Below are 21,688 nucleotides of genomic sequence, written 5' to 3'. Positions count from 1 at the left end.
TTTATCTCATTGAATTAAAATAAAAATGAATTTTACCTGTTTATAACAAGGACAAATATATAAACACTCACAGATCTGTTTCATATGATTCTCATATGATAATTCTCAAAGTATACATAGGATTCTCATATGCAATATCTTTCATATGTGTATCATATGTATATTGCTTCATATGATTTACATATGTGTTTTCATATGATCCACATATGATTTGCCACATATGATACTCATATGATTGAATATACATATGATTCTCATATGATCCTTATATGATCCTCATATGAAGGGCAATGCATATGTGGATCATATGTGGCAAAATTGCCTATGTAGTACCTGAAGAATAAAGGTGTTGATTACAGGTTATTCATAATATCAATTAATTTGTGCCCCCCCCCCCCCTTAAGACTGAACTCCTGACATACGGAAGAGCTTTGATCTATTATATATTTAAATTTACTAACTACTAAAAATATCTTGTGACTTTTTAAGTAACTTTTGAACAATCTGATTGCAATTGAAAATTAAATGTAAAGGATATCCCACTCGTTTATAATTATCACATATAACTTAAGAACCATAAGTAAGAAAGAAATGGAAAAAAAAGCATTAGACTATAAGAATTGAATAAATACATGTCATAGTCTGCAGTAAATAGAAAATAGTTAAATCATTTTTTATGTTGAAAAAACGTTTAGAATATTTGTTGAATTTTGATAATATTAAATTACATTAATTTTTGTGGATTTTGACAGAAAACACAGAGTCTCTTATAATGTGCAGATCCAGTATCCCTAGTTTACCATATTCTAAGGAAGAAAGGACATATAGGGTTGTTGTTAGTTCAAGTAAGTACATTGTGTACCTTTGGATTTGCATTGAACTATTTTTTTTTTCAGTTTGCACTGGTGAAGCCACGAGTCTACAGGTCAACAAAGGCAACATAGATCTGTTTACATCTTTACTTAAAACTTTTGCCTTTTCTGTTATGAAATTTCGCTTGCTAAACTCTACAGAGTCAAATACTCTCCAAACGTCAAAGTTATGTTTTCGTTAACATGCATTGTTTGTCCGTAATCGAAAATTCGGGCACATATTTTGTAGTCTCTCCTTCTCTCTGTTTGTTGTTTCTTTGTTAATTTGTTTGTCTGTTTTTATGCAAAATATTTTCATCTTGGCCTCAACTAAATGGTTGGTGCTAGGGCTTTCATATTTCACATGTGTATTGCATGTGAAAAGCCCTGTCTTCGGGTATTTTATTATATTATATTTGACCTTTTGACCTTGGAGTTTGACCTACCTTTGCAAAATTTTACCAAACTTTAACCTTTGTCATACCTTTGCATAACACGGTGCAAGAGCTTTTATATTTCACATATGTATTTCATGTAACAAGATCTTTCTTTAGGTGCCAATTTTTTGACATTTTGACTTGGACCTTTTACTTTGACCTTCTTAAATCTTTAACCTTGGCCAGTAAGTGCTAAGTGCTAGTGCTTTCAAATATAACATCTGAATTTTTTGTGAAAAAAAACACTTAAAAAATCTTAGGGTACCAACATTTTTGACCTCCTGGTCTTGACCTTTGGGTTTAACCTACATTTGTAAAAACTCTATCCTTGCATATAACTTTTGAACGGTTGGTGCTAGGGCTTTTATATTCCACTTTTATCCCATGTTTACCCCTTTATCCCGTGGATATGACTCATTGGATATTTTTTTCATATTCAACAGTTAAGTGCAGTTGTGACGTCACAATGGTTTTTGCGTTAGAGTGATGAAGTAAAATGAAGTGGAGTCCTGTATAAAACAGTGTAAAACATTCGTTGTGAAGTATTAAACATGGGATAAAGAGAATCTCCCATGATTTGTAGTTGGATATGACTTTTATCCAACTCATTGTGTGTTTTTATCCCTTCGCCAAGGCTCGGGGATAAAAAAAAACACAACTCGTTGGATAAAAATCATATCCAACTACAAATTATGGGAGATCCTCTATATACAATACTTGTGACAAGACCTTTCCTTTGATACCAATATTTTTGACTTCATGACATTCACCTTGGGGTATGGGCAACTTTAAAAAAAAAAACTTTAACGTTAGCAATAGTTTCTGAATGGGTGTTGTCAGAGCTTTCCTACTTCACATTTGTATTCCTTGCGACAAGACCTTTCTGGAGGTACCAACATTTCTGAACACTTGACATTGGAGTTTAATTTACATGAGAAAAACTTTACACTTGGACTTGGGCTGCCATACTGGGGCATCAGTGTTTCACAAAAATATATTGTTTGCTTATGATTCTATATATGATTATATTTTACGTCAATTTTAAGCAGAAAGTGTTGGATCAATGCAGGGAAATCGAATGGCCATGCGCGGATCTTGGGAAAGATCACTTACATTTATTGATGAAGATCTTGAAGGTAAAGAGCTACTCTTTATACCTTAGCTGTGTAATACAATGCAACTTTTATTTTTGAAAAATTCACATTTACTACATATAGGTCAATTTGTTAAAATAATAAAAATTTCCTAGCAGTCTTATTTGCTTTGACCCATCTCATTATGCAACCTCTTTGAAAAAAAAATCATAATCGAGGAATAAGATGGTTACTATCAAAAATAATGATTGTCACTATCTGTTTACATAAAAATTCAGATTTTTCTTACAATCTTTGAATAAGGACTCATTTAAGTATTTTCGGAATAATCGAAGGAAGAAAATGTAATTAAATGTTTAGGCATTTACGATACGAAAATGTTTATTCGTTTAAGTAAACATATTTATTATTTGCATGTTAATCTGCCAAACAATGTGCTTCTATAGACATTTTACAGTATTTTTTAAAAATAAAATTTATTATTTTACACTTTCTGTAAGGCGAAAGCGGAAGTGGTAGCGGAAGTGGAAGTGGGAGTGGAGATGGAAAAACTTACTATGAGGACTTCCCCGATCCGATTTTTACACCTAAATTCAAACCAATTGAGCCTTCTTTTGACAAGATCGAAGGTGTAAATTATTTTTAAATTAGATTATTCTGAAGACAATGTATCAGGGACAAAAACGTTATTTCATTAAAATGTAACAATTCGAATTTATGCATTTTTCTATATTTGTGCAATGTGTTTCATTGGTCTTACATTAACATTATGACTTTTCTTTTCCTCTAACTTTTAACAGAAAACCTCCAAATCATTTGTCAACCCACCTTTGTCCTTGGACAACAGTTTCTCTTTTTGATCATGCTTTCGTAAAAAAACTTATTTAATTGTACATTGTAATTGACAACCAATCAAGTGCATTTCATAACTGTTTTAAAGCTGAGAAAGGTTAAAAGAAAACGTAATTTTAATCTTTCCTGTACGAAAGTTTCCATTACAATGATTCAGAATAGTTGAAAAAGGAAACAAGAACAGAACTTTGCAAAATTTTCACTTTTTCTAAATTTCTCGTTCCTTCAGAAAATTGAAAAAGCTACACTCATCAAGCTTTGTTTTTCTCAACAACTAAAATTTATCCAAGGACATGAAGTTGGCTATAAACCTAAATTAATTCAAAAGGGTTGTTAAACCTATATAGCGCCACCCTACCTTTGTATCATCGGTAAAATGTAAAATAGTGCACCAAAGAGAATTGCTTTTCCATTTTTTTTTTAAAATTTCATTGAATAGTATCTGTTTTGCTTCTTTTCATTGATGTTACTCATCTCAAAATATAAAGAAGCCTTATTACGTTTTTTGCTGACTGAATTAACCTTTATTATTATAATGAATACTTAATTCTATATCTTAATTGTAATTTCTTGTCACTTAAAATTCATGTAATTTGATTTCTGTCAGACGTGCCATACCCTTTTATCCCAATCCAATCCGTGATACCAAAGAAAACCACAAAAATCTTCACAACGTCCAAATTACCCGACAACGATCGATCTTCAAACAGTGAGAAAATCTCAACTTCAGAGGAAGACAGTGAAGTTATCACAGTATCAAATCCAAGGAAGCCATTTCCAAAGAAGAAGAATATTAACACAGAGAGTTCTTTGGGAACACCCTCAAAAGCAGAAGATGGTTTGAGTGAGCAAGATATTTATGTCATCGTGAGTTCGGTGGCAGGCGGTACTGTCCTTGTCTTGTTGATTGTTATTGCAGTTGTTTGTTTCAGTGGTAAAAAGAAGCAAAATGCGTACAGCTACAACGTTATGTAGAAAGACATTTCTTTTTGCTACAATCCGAAATATATAGAGAGAAATGTGGTTCTAGCAAACAAAGAAAAAAAAAACTTTTGGTAATATTTTTAATGTGTTATTTTCTGAAAATGTGAAGTTATACATGTTATATCAGGATATACAAAATATTTTAAAGACATTTCTTAGAAGTTAGAATCTACCAGATTCTAATGGTATACATAGAATGATAATAATGTTTGCCAAATAATACTAATAACAAGCATTACAAGATAACGTAAAAAAGAGTATTAGTATATTAATCTTTGCATAAAGAGAAAGGTATATGAACCATCTATATATTTTTAGACATTAAGTTATATACATGTATGTACATGTCTTAAATTCAGATATTATTTCTCTTGGGTATATTTTCTTATTCTAATGTCACCTTATCCACTCAGGTGACCTATTACTATTTTCATCCGTCGTCGTGTGTCTTCAGGTGTCCGTTAAAATTTGAACATTCTCAGCTTTTTCTCGGGAACCACTCAACCAATTTCAACCAATTTTGGCATATAGCATCAATGAGTAAAGGGGAACTAAAATTGTGCGTTTCGTGGTCCCTGTCCCTTGGGGCCTGAGAGATGGGCCAAAACCATCAAAATAAACATGATTATTCTATTTTTGCTGTTTTTGAGCAACATATCTTCATCTATATTTTTTTTTTGTTTTAATCTACAGTATATAGTTGTTAAGAGCCATTCTCTGTAATGACTTGAACTTTTATATAGGAGCTGCGGCACGCATAGTCTCAGAATTTCTCCAAACTCTCTATGATAAAAGTCTTTGATACTGTAAACTCAAATCAGGCATAAATTAGTTGCTAAGTGTCATGGTTACCATAGCAACATGTCCTAAAGTTTGAAAAATGGCATTTTTCAACATGTTCAGATTTCCACAGTTAACGTTTGCAGCAAAGCAAACATGTGACAATGACTGTTTCTGAAAGTTGAAGGCCCGGTGTCTTAAATGCATGATAAACATGTTTGGTAAATTAACTATTACATACCTTACTATGGAAACAAAATATTCAAAAGTAATAATTTTGTTCATTTAATTTTATAAAGTCATACACTTAAGAATAAAAACAATTATAGGTTAAAATGCAAGCAAATAATAGACAAGAGATCCTTGTAACATATACCAAGGACGAAATATGATATTTCTGATAGGTTGGCAATGGTTGCCATGGTTTTAATACCACGAAGTGGTTTTAAATTCACTCTCTTAGAATTCTAATCTTATCATATATTTTTTAAAAAAACATATTTCTATATAACTGATGATTAATTTTTAAAGGCGTTGGTGCGACCCTTATTTTCACATTTCAAAAAATTCGATTTCAATTCTTTAAATAGTGCGTTGCTATGGAAATAAGGCGAAAAAAAAACATGCACAAAATCTGAAAAATACTTTGTTTCCTTGGATACGTACCCTTGTATGTAGATTCCCAAAACTTTAATGATTGATATATGTGAACAACTAACCTGACTTTCAATTTTGACCACCACCCAATCTCCAACTGGATACAAAAAGCTGGCACAAAGGGTCTAATATTGACATAAAATTAACAAAATCGAACATTTTCTCTTCTTGGTAACCATAGCAACAGTGTTGTATTTTTCAACAAACTATATCAATATATGATATTCAACTTTAAGTTCTACCAGATAAGTACTATTCAAGGTGAGTCAAATAAAAATGTTCTTGATTAAAAGGTTAGTAAATTCCTAAAGCAGTAAAAAAATTTCACTTTAAACAACTGTTTTGTTGTTTCCATGGTTACACTGCAAAGTAACAATTAATCTCAATTTTTCTTATGTTGTCGGTGTTGCAAGGTCCTAAGAATGTATATGTTCCAGGCATGAATTTCATTGTTTTTTCCTCAAGATAGTAGCATTAACCCAATCATAGCAACAAATTTTGCATGGTTACACTGTGCTACCATGGCAACCATGAAAGTTATTTTTAGAATAATATTGCCAATACCTCATAACATAAGGTCAAATATTTTTCATTGTTTTTCGTAAGTTGTTGATTGAGTTTGATCATGTAATATCTATCATTTGTAAATATTGATCGTTTTTTAGCATTTTTCAGCATCTAAAATGTTTTCCAAATGCATCCTTGGTTACCACTTACTTAGAGATAAATTCTAAATAGTTTCTTTATAGCATAAGTGGCAACAAGGTGTCATGTTTTTGGGAGAATGGTTTGTTTGTTTTCCTTAGTCTTTATTAAGGCTTAATAAAGATTTGAAGTAGCTGAAAATCTCAATTCTTTCAACTTTACTGGCTGTTACCATGGCAACCAAGACACATAGCAACGAAATTTTATTTGATATATGTTTCTGGTGTCAAGTTGTAATAAAGGGCAAAGTTTCATCAAAATCGGTGACCATGCGTGGCAAAGAAGTTTTAGTGGTTACAGAGAATCGCTGTTTAAAAATTGTAATTTCATTGATCCTTTAAAGGGTTGTAATTATGCTTAGGTGAACGTTAAGGCCCTTGGGCTTCTTGTTAAGAAAAGAATTTACATATTATTGAAATTTCAGGTAAAACTACAATTGAATAAAATACAAGAAACAGACACGATTTTTTTTTAGATCTAATGTCAAAGCTGACTATCGATCGGGTTGAATTCGTGGGTTATGAAGCACAGAAACAACTGCATTCTTGAAAATATATCCTAGTGCGGACAATGGATTTTTTCCCCTGCTCCTGACAGATTTTTGAACATTTTTTTTTAATTTATTGGTATCAATTTAGGTTTTGAAGATAAACTCCTTAAAATTTTATTTTCCTATTACCCAAGGTACATTCTGAATCTACGAGAATAGAAAAAGCAGAACTTTTTAACAACAGCAACAAACTCAAGGGGGGAGGGGGGGGGTTCCGTTTGATGAGATTTATCGATGTGTAAACTCTTTCTGTAAGGTTTGGTCTCTTAAATGCATGGTAAATACATGTATATTTGACAAATCAACTATTACATCCGTTACTATGAAAACAAAATATACAAAAGTAATAATTTAATCATTCATTTTTATTAAGACATACAATAAAAATAAAAGCGAATATAGGTTGAAAAAAATCATCACTTTAAACCAATTGTAAGTAGTTTTCATTGTTACACTTCAATGCAACAATAAAATCCAAATTTTCTTATGCCATTTGTGTTACAATTCCAGACTTGAATTTCCATGTTTTTCCTTCTTCTTAAGATAGCTGCATTAACAAAAACCTAGCAACAAAGGCAAGATGGCAACCATGAAAGTTATTTTAGAATATATTGCTTCAATACGTATTCATCCGCGGATCTAGAGGGGGGTCCGGAACCCCCCTTCCGGAATTTGCAGAGTTATTAAAAGTATATACTGAAGCAAATAAGATATGACTTTGGATCCCCCTAGAAAACTTGGACCCCACCATCACCACCACAAAATAGGGGTTTTTCACGTTTGGGAAATAGAATTAACGTTTTTATTTATTTATTTATTTTTTTTTAACAAATTTTCTTGGGAATGGAATTTAGGTGTTGTTGGTTTTTTTTTTTTTTTTTGCTTGTCAAGAAATTTTTCGGTTGAAATTCTTTTTTGGACTAGGGTGAACCCCCCCCCCCCCGGGAAAAAAATTCCTGGATCCGCGCCTGCATAATACTTAAGGCCAGCTATTTTTATTGTTTTGCGTGTATTGTTGATTGAATTTCATTATGTAAGACCCCTTAATAGTGAATATTGTGCATTTTTTTAGCATTTAAAATGTATTCGAAATGCACCCATGGTTAACACTTACTTAGATATATTCTGAATAGATTCATTATTAAAAGCGTAAGTGTCACCAAGGTGTAATATTTTTGTCGGTCGAGAGTGGTCTGTTTGCTTTTATTACTTATTAGTATTTATTAATACAGTGTATATTAAATTGAAAAATATATGAATTCTGTCAATACATTCTGTTACAATATCACAAAGTTACAAAAAGTCATGACCTCTGTGCAATAGAATAATGAAATGATTTCTGTACAACATATCAATAGCAATCCCTTTATCGCTGTGACTTCAGACTTGTTGATGCAGATGTTCCAAGGTGTGTCATAGCCTCGGCCGAGGCTTGATATGAATCATTTAAACAATACAAATTTTGGAGCAGAGCAAGCACGGACTTCAAAAAAACATCAGAGGCGGGATCGGGGGCCATGGAGGAGTAAGCAACCCCTGTCGACGCTCACACCCGCTGTGTGCTCCTTATCATGATCGGGTAAATGGAAAATCCGTTGAAATCTCAGTGTGTAAATAATGGTCTAACAATTAGTATGAAAACGTCAGTCAGCATTTAACATAAATCTTGTTAAGTCAATTAAAAAAAAAAAACAGTCGATAAAAATAATTTCAACCCTCATTTGTTCATAACTACTACATTAAATATGCGATATATTGAGTCAAGAACATCTCTTCAAGAACATACATGTTTAGTAATAGATGGGGCATACTAGTAGTTAAGAAAGGGGGAGACCAAAAAACTACAAGGAATTGTTTTGCATCAGGTCTGAATTTCAAAATAAACCAGGCATTTGGGATAAATATTACTGCCAAAAATTTGTCCCAACGTGCTCGAATTTAAATGATCATCTTGGCTTCATCAATTATGCCGACTCTAGAAACCTTACTTTGAACTATATTTGAATCTACTGAAATGGGAATGTTTCTGTCAACTTGACGACTTTTGCTCTGTGAGTAGGAATTTTTGCTATCTCTTGAAAAATTTGGTTCATGCTGTTCCTTATAATAGCATTATTAATTTTTTTCCTTATATTTTTTCAAGCTGAAGTTTTAATATTTGTTATGGCCCCACTTCAACATCATGAAGAAATCGTCATTTGACTTAATTCAAAGTTGTGTTTCATTTGTGGGTGATACGGCTGTTTAAACTGCGAAAGCATCATACTAACGATGACTAAATCATAGAAGAATCATTCCTTTACTAAATTTTTGCGTCTTTGAGGCGAAATAAATCTACAAAATACAGGCGGATTCGTGATACGTGCTGGTGTCGTAGAATTTAATTTTCGGCTTTTCAATATGGTCTCTGCTCTGACTCTCCCTCACACAAATCAAAATATAAAAGCGGAATTAGAATCAGTGGAATATCGGATTACATTTGACTTAGCTACTTGGAAAAACTTGCTACGTATTACTTTAAATTATATCATTACACTTAGCTCTTTGGCAGCCCTAAACTGCTTAAGAAAAAAATTCGCACGACCATGACCGAAAGTCGAATCACATTAAATATAAAAGATCTTTAAAGATAATATCAAATAAAAATAAACAACATGAGAATTATTCATTTTATTCAACTAACGTCATACAAAGTGCTAAAAAAAATTGACACATTGGAAAACCAGATTATCTTGATAGATTTTTATTGATCAACTACATGTATTTTAGCTTATTTTATACTTGTATTTCGAGAATATCTCATAGAACTGGAGGATAATGGTTTAATTTTTTTTAAAGACGCTACAGATTTCAGTCGCATTTTTTTTAAAAAAAAAAAATGTTTTTGATTGTTGCAATTTTGTGTTTTAAACAAAATCAGCATAAAACGTTACAATACATCGATCCCTTCAAAAGAATCTTACTCGTGTAAAAATAGCAAAATTATACAGTAAATATAGAAAAGATAAAATTTGCAAATAATCATAAATTTAAAAAGAATCGAAAAGTTACTTTACTTACAATGTTTTTTTGTTATCCAGTTGTCGATTTTATTTTCTCATTCTTTTTTACGGGGGGGGGGGGGGGGGGGGGAATAGATTTACGATCGACTTTATCTAAATCAAAATCCTCTTGCTACATTATATCAATGGTATATTCTTTTAAGTAAAATATATCTTTTTGACGGAAAACATATGTTTGCACTGAATCTGGAACCGAAGTCGGTTAGGGAAAAATATACGAATTTACAACTGCATGACAAATATTACATTTAAAGTTTTTAAATCTTAATTTAATCTCATTTACAACTTAAAAAGTTCTAGATAAGTTTAAATTTATATCAAAACATTTAATGGAAAATCTATACTACCATTATGTAATACAGCACAATCTTTCATCTTTATTTACCGTATGTAATTAAAAAGTAAGATCTAAGTTCTTTTAAAGACCAAACTTATCCTTCGATAAGATATAGCTTTCAAAAAGTCCATAAGGCTCTCACTTCTTTTCTTTATCTATTTTTTAAAGAGTTTTTAAATTTATGCACAAGATAAAGATTTAAAATCCGAATGAAGATCAATCACTGTCCAAAAATTTTAATCTTAAAACAAACATAATAGAAACGCAAGACGAAGACGATTCGCGTAAAAGTACTGTGTAAATTTTGTTCTGAATGGGAATTAACAAACTTAATGGCAAACAAAGTCTGCATTTATGAGCAAACAGAGCTGATTTAACTTCCAACCAATAGAATACTAGAGAAACTAAGTAATTGTCAAGAAAAGATTTATAGGGCATTGTAAAATTTTACTATCACTTTTATTTTCATGCGCACGTACGTTATGTTCTGTTAACCGAAAATTCGAACGTTTTCCATACATGTACCCATGCAAATTAAATTTCAGCATAGAGTGAAAAAAAAAAATAGATGTGACTTATTTTTGGATGATTAGTACTGGACATGGATAATTATGGCGAGGCAGAAAAAGAGCTCGTTTTTCGAAATTTAAATATAACCTTGAAACAAAAACATGTACTCAAGAATATTAGTGGAGTGGCGAAGTCGAAAGAAATTTTAGGAATTTATGGACCAAAAGGTAAGATGAATAAACTATTGTCTTGAAAAGTGTGTACTTATTAGTCATTTGTAAGCTCGGAATTTGAAATTTTGGGGGAAAAAAATTGAAGACGGAGAATCAGTTCTTACTCTTTCCAAATAAATTAAAAAAATATCACGAGTCAAAATAGTATGGTATTGGTCTACAAAGTTATTATACACATAATCTTACAAAACAAACTAAAAAAAATACAAAATATAAGTGGATTTCAGAAGAATAGCTCTCTCCCCCCCCCCCTTTCCTCTCTTCTAAAATACATGAATTTTAAAGAAATCTTTAACTTTTCACTTTATATTTTTGCCGCTTTTGATCACCTAGCTCCTAACCATGATTTTTATAAAAAGGTTCCGGAAAAACAACACTAGTTGAGACTTTGGCGGGACAGTTGAAGCCGTATGTTGGAGATGTTTTATTGAGTGGAACACCAATTGAACACACACGGGCGGAAGTGGCGTTGGTGCAGTCATCAGATCTGCACTTGCCAACACTGACTGTATCAGAGACCCTCAAGGTACAGAGATATGCTATATACATATAAACTCTTACTATTTTTCAGGACAGGCATAAAAGTTTTGTATAATTTTATGGTGATTTGGATGGTTAAATGCTTTATTCCAGACTATATACGATTTTCAGTTTTAAGATTCAACGAAAAGGGTTAGTGGTCCTGTGAGGAATCTTTGTGGATTAGATAAAAATTACATTAATGTACTTTTTGAAATTTAATTAGAGTGAAGTGTTTTATTTAAATTCAAATAAGCAAAACTTGTTTTTTTTTTTACAGCTAGCTAATTGTGTAATGAGATTATATTTTGAATTATGAAAAAAAGTTGAATCGGAAGGGAAATTGCATTTTAGTAGAATTACTTGTTGAAGATTTTTATTCGATAATATTTACAATAAACAAACTCCAGATATTTCAAGCATTTGTAAGCAGATAATCTACTACACAAGGCGTCTGCTGGCAGGATTATTGGTCCTTGAAGACCTTTTCCCATATAAAGTATGCACTGTATCACGTCAACTGAACGCGACTAGAAGCTAGAACGTAACATACCTGTTCACTTTATCTCGCAACGGTGGGCCACTCGAGTCTGTCAGACCCTTTACAAATGGTACTTGGGTGCGAATGATTTACAAGGCGCGGTTCACTTCCATAAAAGTTAAAAGTCAACACCAACAGAGACATCTAAACTAAATATTAGTCCGACATTCACACCGTAAAGTCTGGACAATTACCATTAGAACTAGGTCGAAATGAGGTTACATGTTAAATTATACATTATACCACCAAACGTGTTATTTGTTTTTCATTTCCACATTTTATTGTCACATGTATGTACGAACTTTTCAATACCAATTCATGGAATTTTACACGTTAACAAATTTTGTTACCAGATTCCAAATTACATAGCCTGATGAAGAAGTTAAAACAAATTTCCAAAATATTCCTTTTTCAAACAGTGTAAAAATGTTCTTATTAAATTTTAACGCAATTAAAAGATAACAAGCTCAAGTTTTTAACAGGTGCTTAAAAGGCTGATCGAATCATCCCATCCTAAGATGGTAGACTAAAATATGGCTGCTAATTAGAAGCTCTTGTTTATATTATAATAGAAATGCCAAAATTAAAAAAAAAAGAAATATAGAAAGTTTTTTCAGACTCGGATCCAGGAATTTTTTTCCAGGGGGAGGGGTCCACATCAACTCTTACAGACGTCAGACTCGGAAATTTTTAATAAAGAAGAAAATACCCCCCCCCCCAGCATAAGAAAATTAATCCGGAGAGGGAGCTATTAGGTATTAGTTATGAGAAGACATTTTTGTAAGTCAATTTTCTTGATATACATGGGCAATATTAGTAGAGTTTGTACTTCCTAGGGAAAGATAATTTTTTCGTTACTTTTAGATGATAACTGAAAATCGGGGGGGGGGGGGGTTCCCTGTTTTTTTGCTTTTGCTTGCCTCTGCAGAATTTTTGTAATTCTCCAACAAAGTAACATTTTAAAATAATCAGCAATACTGTTTTGGTGATAAAATTTAAACTTATATAAATGGAATTTCTCTTTCCCAGGTTTTAGCTATACACGCGTTACGTATGCCTTCTTGGACTGGTTACCATTATTAGAAATTTCAGCACAGTAACGTAGAAGAATAAATCTACGGAAGCCCACTAGGACCTATCAAAAATATTTTTGAATTCGATATAACGAATTTAATTCGTTATAACAATTTCTTTAACTCATTTAAATGAATTTAATCTGTAAGTTATAGCAAATTTGTTGAATTCGTTATAACAAATTCAAAAATTCGATATAACGAATTTAATTCGTTGTGACATATTCTAAAACTTGTTATAACACATCTAAATTCGTTATAACAAATTCTAAAACTTTTTATAACGAATGAAATTCATTATAACGAATTCTTTAATTTGTTATAACGAATTCAATTCGTAAAACGAATTCAATAAATCCTTATACCGAAGTAATATATTATTTTCTGTAGGTCCTGATTGTTGAATTTGATTTAACGAGTTTAATTCGTTACTACAAACTCTAGAATCTGTTGGCTGGTTGAATTTGTTGACTTCCAGGATTGTATAATACGAAGGTTACATCTGTATGCACCACGTGTATGAAATATCACGTGCTTCCATGGGGTTCTTACATTCATGCACACCATAAAAATGTCCCCCCCCCCCTTAAATTTGTATCTCTTATTTTACAGTTACTTTGAATTTATCTCAATACCAACTTGATACATACTTTAATTTTATAGGTACCCATATATCTAAAATACATGTACAAGGATGAAACACTTTAACTCTGACTTGCTTTTATATTTCATCCTAATTGAAAACTATGCCCTCCTTTTTACGTAATGACAACCAGTAACAACACAAAGAAAGAGGTCAAAGGTTACACGAGAGGTGATGCGGGTGTGAAGGCTAACTGGCACATTAAGTAATGTAATACCATTGGTAATTATACTTACATGAATATAATTTTAGTATGCAGCAGTCCTTAGACTTCATAATCTGTCCACAAAAGATCTTGATCTCCGACTACGTCACGTGGTTGACCTGTGTCAACTTGACATGTTTAAGGACTTGAGTAAGTAAAAAAAAAATCATTTTCTTTTTCAAAAGAAATAAATTTATATAGATATTTAATTAATGTGGAACCTTAATGTCCTGTAACTAATGTAGCACTCACCAGATAAAGGGTATTCTTAACCTTTTGAAATGGGAACAAAGAAACTTTTTTTTTTAAATTTCAGACCGAATATTTTGGCCCAAGACAATAAACTGAAAACAGACTTATTCTTAATAAAGTCAAAATCTCATATCAATTCTACTTTTGAAGTAATTTGATAATGAATCAATTTTTTTTTTGGTATGTTCAAGTTCAATTTATTCACCCAAACCAAAATATTGGTACATGGGGTTCATGAATAACATATATACATTATATACAATCAGGTCAGAGGTACATATACAAAACAAAAAAACATGACAGATGATTGAAAAAGAAAATAAATAAATAAGAGAGGGGAAAATATATCAAGGAGGACAGACAGCATCATAAATTTTTAATATGAACATACATAGTTTTTTCACCATTTTTTCGTTTTTGGTTGACATTAGTTCCATGAATTTAATAACATTAGGTCTGTGGGAATAATAATTGCCCAGGTAATTTTTTCTTACATTAGCTTTACATTCTAAGATATAATGAAATTCATCAGCAATTTGAGTATTAATACAAAGTGTACAGATTCTATCACACAGTGGTGTGCCATACCATCTTCCAGTCTCTACTGGATGATGATCTGCAGTTCGAAATTTTATAAATATTTTTCTTAATTTAAGAGATAACTTTATCAATATAATGTTCAGATCCAAAGTTTTGTTTAAAGATTCTGTAAATCTGTCCTTTTGAGGAATTATTTACGTCACTAGACCACTTTTGAATAAATTGATCTTGTAATATTTGTTTTACAGTAGCAGTTATCCATTTATAATGTTTAAATAAGAGTATTGATGATAATTAAGCACATAGATGAACTCAGTTTATGGTCTTGAGGCTTGGAGTTACCCTGAACCTGCATGCCCATATATACTTTAATAGTTATGCAATTAAGTTTTATTGAATCATTTTTTTAAAGTGATGCAATTTCTTCCCATTCCTGCACGAAAAAGAACAAGCCTTGCCTGTGAACTACTTCTGCACCCTTCGGTGCTTATCGTAGATGTAAGTTCTTCCATTGTACTTTTTAACAGCAAATAATGAAAAACGGTATGGAATTTAATAAATCATGTAGTGTCCCATATAGAACATATCTGGCCCCAGGATTCAAACTATTACAAGTATTACAATTCCTTAGTATTTCATCTTTTCAAGATAATTAAAATGCAAGCGTTCAGTCTAGAATTAAGCAAAGCTCATTGAGAGAATATAGAGATGCATTATAGCTAATATTTAAAAAACAAAAGCGTATTATTTGATATTTTTGCAATGTGTGATCTTTTATATCAAGTCTTTCAGTGTGATAAATTTTACTCGGTTTTTACAGGACCCTGTTAGAACCATGGAATTCAAAGACGCCATAGATTTACTAAAGTTATTACGTCACTATGCTGAAAAATTCAACAAAATTGTCGTGATGTCATTGGCCGCTGCCCCAAGTGCTTTTTATAGCGTCTGTCACAATCAACTTTTCTTGTACAATGGCCATGTAAGAAATAATTTTATTTCTAGATAAATATGAATTTAGTTAATTTATTAAAGATGTTCGACATTTATGAGGATTTAAAGTAGTCTTGTTACTTATATCGTAGCATGATTTTATGTTATCCATGATTGTTGGAAAAATTGATATTTTTTCACAACAAATAACATAAAAGTAATAATCATTTTTGTATTTCATGATTAACAGATAGCATACTATGGCAAAGCTACGGAACTTCCGAATTTCCTCAAAGAACTTGAGCTTAGTACACCACAAGGATATAACCCTGCCGATCATATGTGTAAGTTGAAATCGACATGTATTTATAATACATGTCTCTTTGAACTTTGCATACAGAAAGGACAGAACTTTTACTTGAAAAAAAGAAATACCCATAGTTTTCCTTTTTTATAATATTCACAACTTTAAGTTGGCGAAGATCTGATCCTTTGATTGTGATCTACATGTACATGTACTTACATAGCCGTTTACACTGTAAATTTTTAAAAGAAAACTATTTTATTTAGTGGAGTTGTTGAATGAAGACACTTTAAATGACCGGTCACCGATTCAAGAGAAAATTGTGCAGGAAATGTATAAAAAGAGGTATGTTTTGTTTAAATACTGTACACTGGCACATGGTATCCCATTTGTTGACAAGAAAATGAAGCATAACTTTTGCTTCTTAAAAAAAAGAAGCCTGCCTGCCGCATTTGATTTTAAAATTTTTGTCCTGAGAAAACTAAAGATTAATTTTTTTGGCCTTAATTCTGCTGTTTTCATTTGTACCTTGATATGAGTCAATTGGAATCCAAGCTGTTGTTTAATTTTCAATTGACTCTCATTTGCGAAATGTTGAATACTAATTACTTACATGTAGCATTAGAATTCACAGGCCCGATGAATTACGAATTTTACTATTTCTCCTGTTTCTTTTTATTTGGTCTCAAACATTGGTATCATCTGAAGAAAAACACACCTTAAGCAAACCAGACTGCAATTTTCATTTTTTATCCAAAAATAAGAATATCATTGTAAAAAAATATAAATACAAGTATACCATGAAGAAAACACACCTTAAGCAAACCAGACTCCAATTTTCATTTTTTTATATAAAAAAAAATAAGAATATAATTAAAAAAGAAATATAGTTACAAGTATACCATGAAGTTGTTTCTCGTAGTAAGAGTATTAATAATTAAATCTTTTGTGTTTAGACAAGAACCTGGATGGGAATGCAAATCTTTCATCAACAAATATCCAATCACGTGTCATTATAAACATCACGTGGCCTCTTCAGTTCAGAATGAAAAGATAAGGAATTATGATACATCTGTCGACTTACATAACGGTAAAATATTTCTAAAGCATTAACCTTTAATTTTGTAAGATAGCTGTTACTTCTGTAAAGGAAGATTATTTTTTTATATTTTGGAAAGAAAAAAATGTATTCAATGCTTATCTTGCCTGTATGGTATTTATTGTTCATTTTATTACGATTCGTACATGGTATTGCCCTTGGAATTTTGATGGCATTTATTTGTTATTAATTTTCTCGTATATTGATTAAAATTAATGAATCTAATTTTTGTAATTCTTAGAGGAAGTTGAGGTATTGGTTGAGGATTCGGTTCCAAACCCTTCGGTTTTCACTACTTCATTTTGTCGTCAATTCAAAGTTCTGCTGGGCCGTAATTTTCACAATGCTCGACGGCGGATATTGAACCCAATCAGTCTAATTCAGAACTTTTATATCTTGGTGATTTGTGTGCTTATTTGGTGGAGACCAGAAAGGGTGGAAAACGAAGTGATGGATCGAATGGGACTAGTACGTCACTTCCTATAATCATGTCAGTCAGATTTGTGTTGTTTCAAAATACCTTGTTCTCGGAAATACGATATGCAAAAATCTCTGTAAAATTTTCAACTAAGGAAGAAGTATTTAAATCAACCAAATTTCTTTATGATTTTTTTTTAATTTCAGTTTTTCTTTACTGTTGTACAGTGGGCTTTCTTTGCACTGCTAGATGCTATACTTACATGTAAGTTTTATATTATACCATTTTCTAAGCATTCTAATTTGTAGTCGTAATTTTCATTGATATTTTGTTATTTGTTAATCTAGTTGCAAAACAGTGAACATGAATTTTTCATCAAACTTGATTTCAGTGAAAAAATAATCCTTGTACTCTCTGAAATTTTACAGTTCCAAAAGAGATTAAAGTCATTAATCGGGAACGGAAATTCCGACATTACCGACTTTCAGCCTTTTGTATTTCCAAGTTCCTCAGTGAGATACCCTTAGCAGTACTCCAGCCGGTGGTTTACATGGCAGTCATCTATTGGGTTGCTAATCTCAATGGTGTCTCTGCCTTTTTCGCCTCCACTGGTGTACTCATTGTAGATGTCCTGGCAGCGCAGGTAATTATCTTTTAAGATTCATAAAGGGTTTTCAAAATTGGCAAAACAAAATTATACTTGTAAAAAAATGCATTAATGTTACCCATAATGTATGTTCAATGATGATTTTAAACTGATGCAAAATCGAATCACACTCTTAATTACAGCAGTTTTTGGGATTATATATCTGTTATTGCGTATACTTCATCTTTGTGACCAAATAGACTTAACAGTATTGTCACACTGTATTTCAGAGTATAGGCGTTTTCATTGGATCAGCTCTTCAACCACCATGGACTGTAACAATTGTCTCCCTTGGACTTTTGTCAATGATGTTATGGGGTACAGTATATATTTATTTTAAGGTCAAATTTAAAACGTAAATGTTTGCAAACTTTTGCAAATCAGTGTAGTACTATTTTACCCCAAGCTTTTCTCTCCATTATTTTGCTCTTTAAGTCAAGCCAGAATTATTGGAGGTTAAGCTGAAAAGTAAATATATATGTAAAAAAGAACAGTCTCACCTACACTAAAATTGAATATATATGTTAGTATCATTTTTAAATATTTCAATACGAAAGAATTATAACAAGTGTATTAATTTCTAGGCGGCGCATTTAACACTCCTCCTTCTTGGCTGAGTTGGGGAAAATATGCCTCGTTTTTCTTCTATGGGTTGCAAGCTTTAATTGTCCTGGAATTCAAAGACGCCCCTCCTATAAAGTGAGTAAAGAAAACAGAAATTTCGATTGATTTAGATGCCTTCCATGTACTTCAAACGTTAAATTCAAACGAAAACCAGAATGACGTGGATCTTTTTTAATTGATTTTAAATCGTTTACTGATCTCATAAGGAATGATTGATTGATTGATTGTATGTTGTTTTACGTCCCATTCGAGAATTTTTCACTCATATAGAGACGTCACCATATACCGGTGAAGAGCTTCAAATTTTGACCTTTACTCGGCACTCAGGGCCATTGAGCAGTGAGGGATCTTTATCGTGCCAACGCCTGCCGTGACACGGGGCCTCGGTTTTTAAGGTCTCATCCGAAGGACCCGCAACTTTCACTTCAAAGTGCCGAGCGCATGGCGAAGGAACAGTTGCTACCCATTTTTTATCGACTTGGGTCAGACGCGGCCGAGATTCGAACTCACGACCTCCCTATCACGGAGCGAGCGCTCTACCATAAGGAATGAAAATGAATGTTAAATATATAATATTCTTATTGTACTGCCTTGCACAGGATGAAACTCTCTCATTAAGTTAACTGAAAGTTACTGAATGGCAGAGCTCTCTGCCATTCAGTGACCTTTGCAGACCTCTCAGGATCATCCTGTATTGTATTGCAAATACTGAATTCTGTTAGCCTAAACTAATAATTAGACAGATATCTGGTGATGCTTAAAAATACTACTGAAACTTTATCCTCCATTGTTTTTAACAGGTGTTTACCGAATAGTACACTTCCGGTTTGTAATATGGTTAACCCGGTCACAAATATGACAGCAGGGGAGTTTGACTCGGAAGCCATCTTATTGGTGCAAAAGATCACGTGGCCTGTATGGCAATACGTCACTGTGCTGCTTGTAATAATGGCGGTCACACGTATTCTTTGGTATATTGTGATGAGGCGACAGAAACTTCACTGGCATTTGTAAGAGAGAGAGAGAGAGAGAGAGAGGGTAATTTGAGGGCTGTTTGGAAATTACTGAGACATTTTTTAACAGCAGAGAAGAAAGAGATAAATTCTTGAAACAAATAATGGAACTATGCTAAATCTCTTGTTGATAGCATCATTAGATAGTCTAAACTTGCATATATACAATGAACCACAGAGATATAATCATTACCTCATTTTAATATTAATTCAGCCTTAGATTTGTGCTCATCGAAACGACTGTTCTTTTTCTGTAATAACTTGAAACCAAATAGTCAGAGATTCTCTACATTCCTACCCCCCCTCCCCCCAACTTTATATAAACTGTTTGATGTTGTTACCGATATGTCAGATATCCATGAAATATGTATTACTGTCGGATATATATCATTCGGTACCAACTTTAGGACCAGTAATGCAAATTCTTCCATAATAATTGATTGTCGTCCAGCTCATATGCTTTCACTGCGGCTAAATGCATGATTTGTCAGAAAAGGTTTAAATCAACGATAAACTAAAACCCTAGACACATTTTCTCTGCATTGTGTTTGATTTAGAAGTTCCTTAGTTTGAGCAGTTCTACTCGGCTCTAAGCATAAATTAATTAATGCCCACTGCTGCACCTACACGTCAAAATTCATTCTGTCGTCATAATCAGATTTGAAAATATATCATAATATAAGAATTTCTTACAGAAAATCTATCAAACATGGACAAAGTCAAGGATAAAAATCTTATATATCTTTCATACATACTCTTGGTCAACCTGGACTTATTACGTAGAAGTTACAGAATTCTGCGCTGGTTAACCCTACAATCGACACATTAATAGGTCATTTAAAAGAAAAAAATTATGATGTATTAGAAATATTTCTTGCTTTTATATATTGTTGGTGTTTGTTAAATATATATATAAATCAACTTTCACTAAAAATAAACGTTCATATCAGAAAGGGAAATACTCAGATTGTCTTATAAATTTTGGAACAGCCCTCGTATATTTGGAAATTTGGTATCGATCGATCATCTTTAACATTGTAGATAAAATGGTATTATATTTGTCAAGTTCTTTTTACTATTGATAGAAGTATTGAAATAAATTGTTGTTACGAAAAGCATTGTTATTTTCGTAATTAAAAAAGCATTCTGCATATGTTTTGCTTTTAATTCACATATTCATGAAATATGTGTTTCAAAGAATTAGACATTCATAAAAATTGTCTGTTCTTGTCACTTATAATTCATGGAATGGGATGAAATCATTTTTAGCAGTGAAGTATTATGAATGTTTGCCTTATATATATATATATATATATATATATATATATATATATATATATATATATATATATATATATATATATATATATATATATATATATATATATATAAAACATGTCTTTCCCGTACTTAAAAATTGAATAACTATAGCAAGACATGTTACTTTTTTTTCTAAAATGTCTTTTGTTGCGTATCGGATATAAGTGAGATCTTTAAGTTGATGTCTACGCAGTTATGCGATCAGGTATGGAAAAATGCTAAATTCATAGGCCAAACACCCATGTGATAAGCGATGTATTGGGGTATGGCATAAACTTGGTCATCAAAAATGTCAATCCTTCCATTCTAACAAAGCTACTACCATTTGAACACGTTTGTCCTTGATACGTATAGGTAATCCATGAAACATCTAAAAGCATTTTAGTCTCTTTCGGGCATTTTCCTGTCTGAAAGAATAATTTTTTCATAGCTCGGTGCTCCAAGACGTTTGGAATGACAATGCAATTCTCGAATTTGTTTTTACGCATTGATAATCTATTATAAGC

At 31.9% G+C, this 21,688-nt stretch overlaps 1 protein-coding gene across 1 annotated transcript; it reads left to right on the top strand.

The window, feature by feature from the left end:
* Positions 1-2,366: 2,366 nt before the first annotated feature.
* On the top strand, positions 2,367-20,940 carry LOC133193912 (uncharacterized). The gene is made up of 17 exons (XM_061329825.1): positions 2,367-2,424; positions 2,883-3,011; positions 3,842-4,120; positions 10,903-11,046; positions 11,412-11,578; positions 14,081-14,183; positions 15,238-15,323; positions 15,646-15,807; positions 16,009-16,102; positions 16,329-16,407; positions 17,019-17,152; positions 17,403-17,629; positions 17,786-17,843; positions 18,008-18,222; positions 18,456-18,543; positions 18,810-18,924; positions 19,650-20,940. Exons 1-17 carry the CDS (start codon positions 2,367-2,369, stop codon positions 19,861-19,863), a joined length of 2,352 nt encoding a protein of 783 aa, XP_061185809.1. The 3' UTR covers positions 19,864-20,940.
* Positions 20,941-21,688: the final 748 nt, after the last annotated feature.

This window comes from Saccostrea echinata, unplaced genomic scaffold, assembly GCF_033153115.1.
Source record: "Saccostrea echinata isolate AGI-Se365-2 ecotype Australia unplaced genomic scaffold, CSIRO_AGI_Sech_v1 ptg000028l, whole genome shotgun sequence".
In the NCBI taxonomy this organism is placed as follows: domain Eukaryota; kingdom Metazoa; phylum Mollusca; class Bivalvia; order Ostreida; family Ostreidae; genus Saccostrea; species Saccostrea echinata.
The sequence above is the reverse complement of the archived record's forward strand: the minus strand, read 5'-3'. Positions and strand labels throughout refer to the sequence as shown.

Bases quoted from the DNA above. Each gene is read 5' to 3' on its own strand.
- LOC133193912 (XM_061329825.1), top strand. From the start codon at position 2,367: ATGGCCATGCGCGGATCTTGGGAAAGATCACTTACATTTATTGATGAA. The intron at 17,630-17,785 runs GTACGTCACTTC...TTTTAATTTCAG, and splicing joins TGATGGATCGAATGGGACTA to TTTTTCTTTACTGTTGTACA. The intron at 17,844-18,007 runs GTAAGTTTTATA...GAAATTTTACAG, and splicing joins GCTAGATGCTATACTTACAT to TTCCAAAAGAGATTAAAGTC.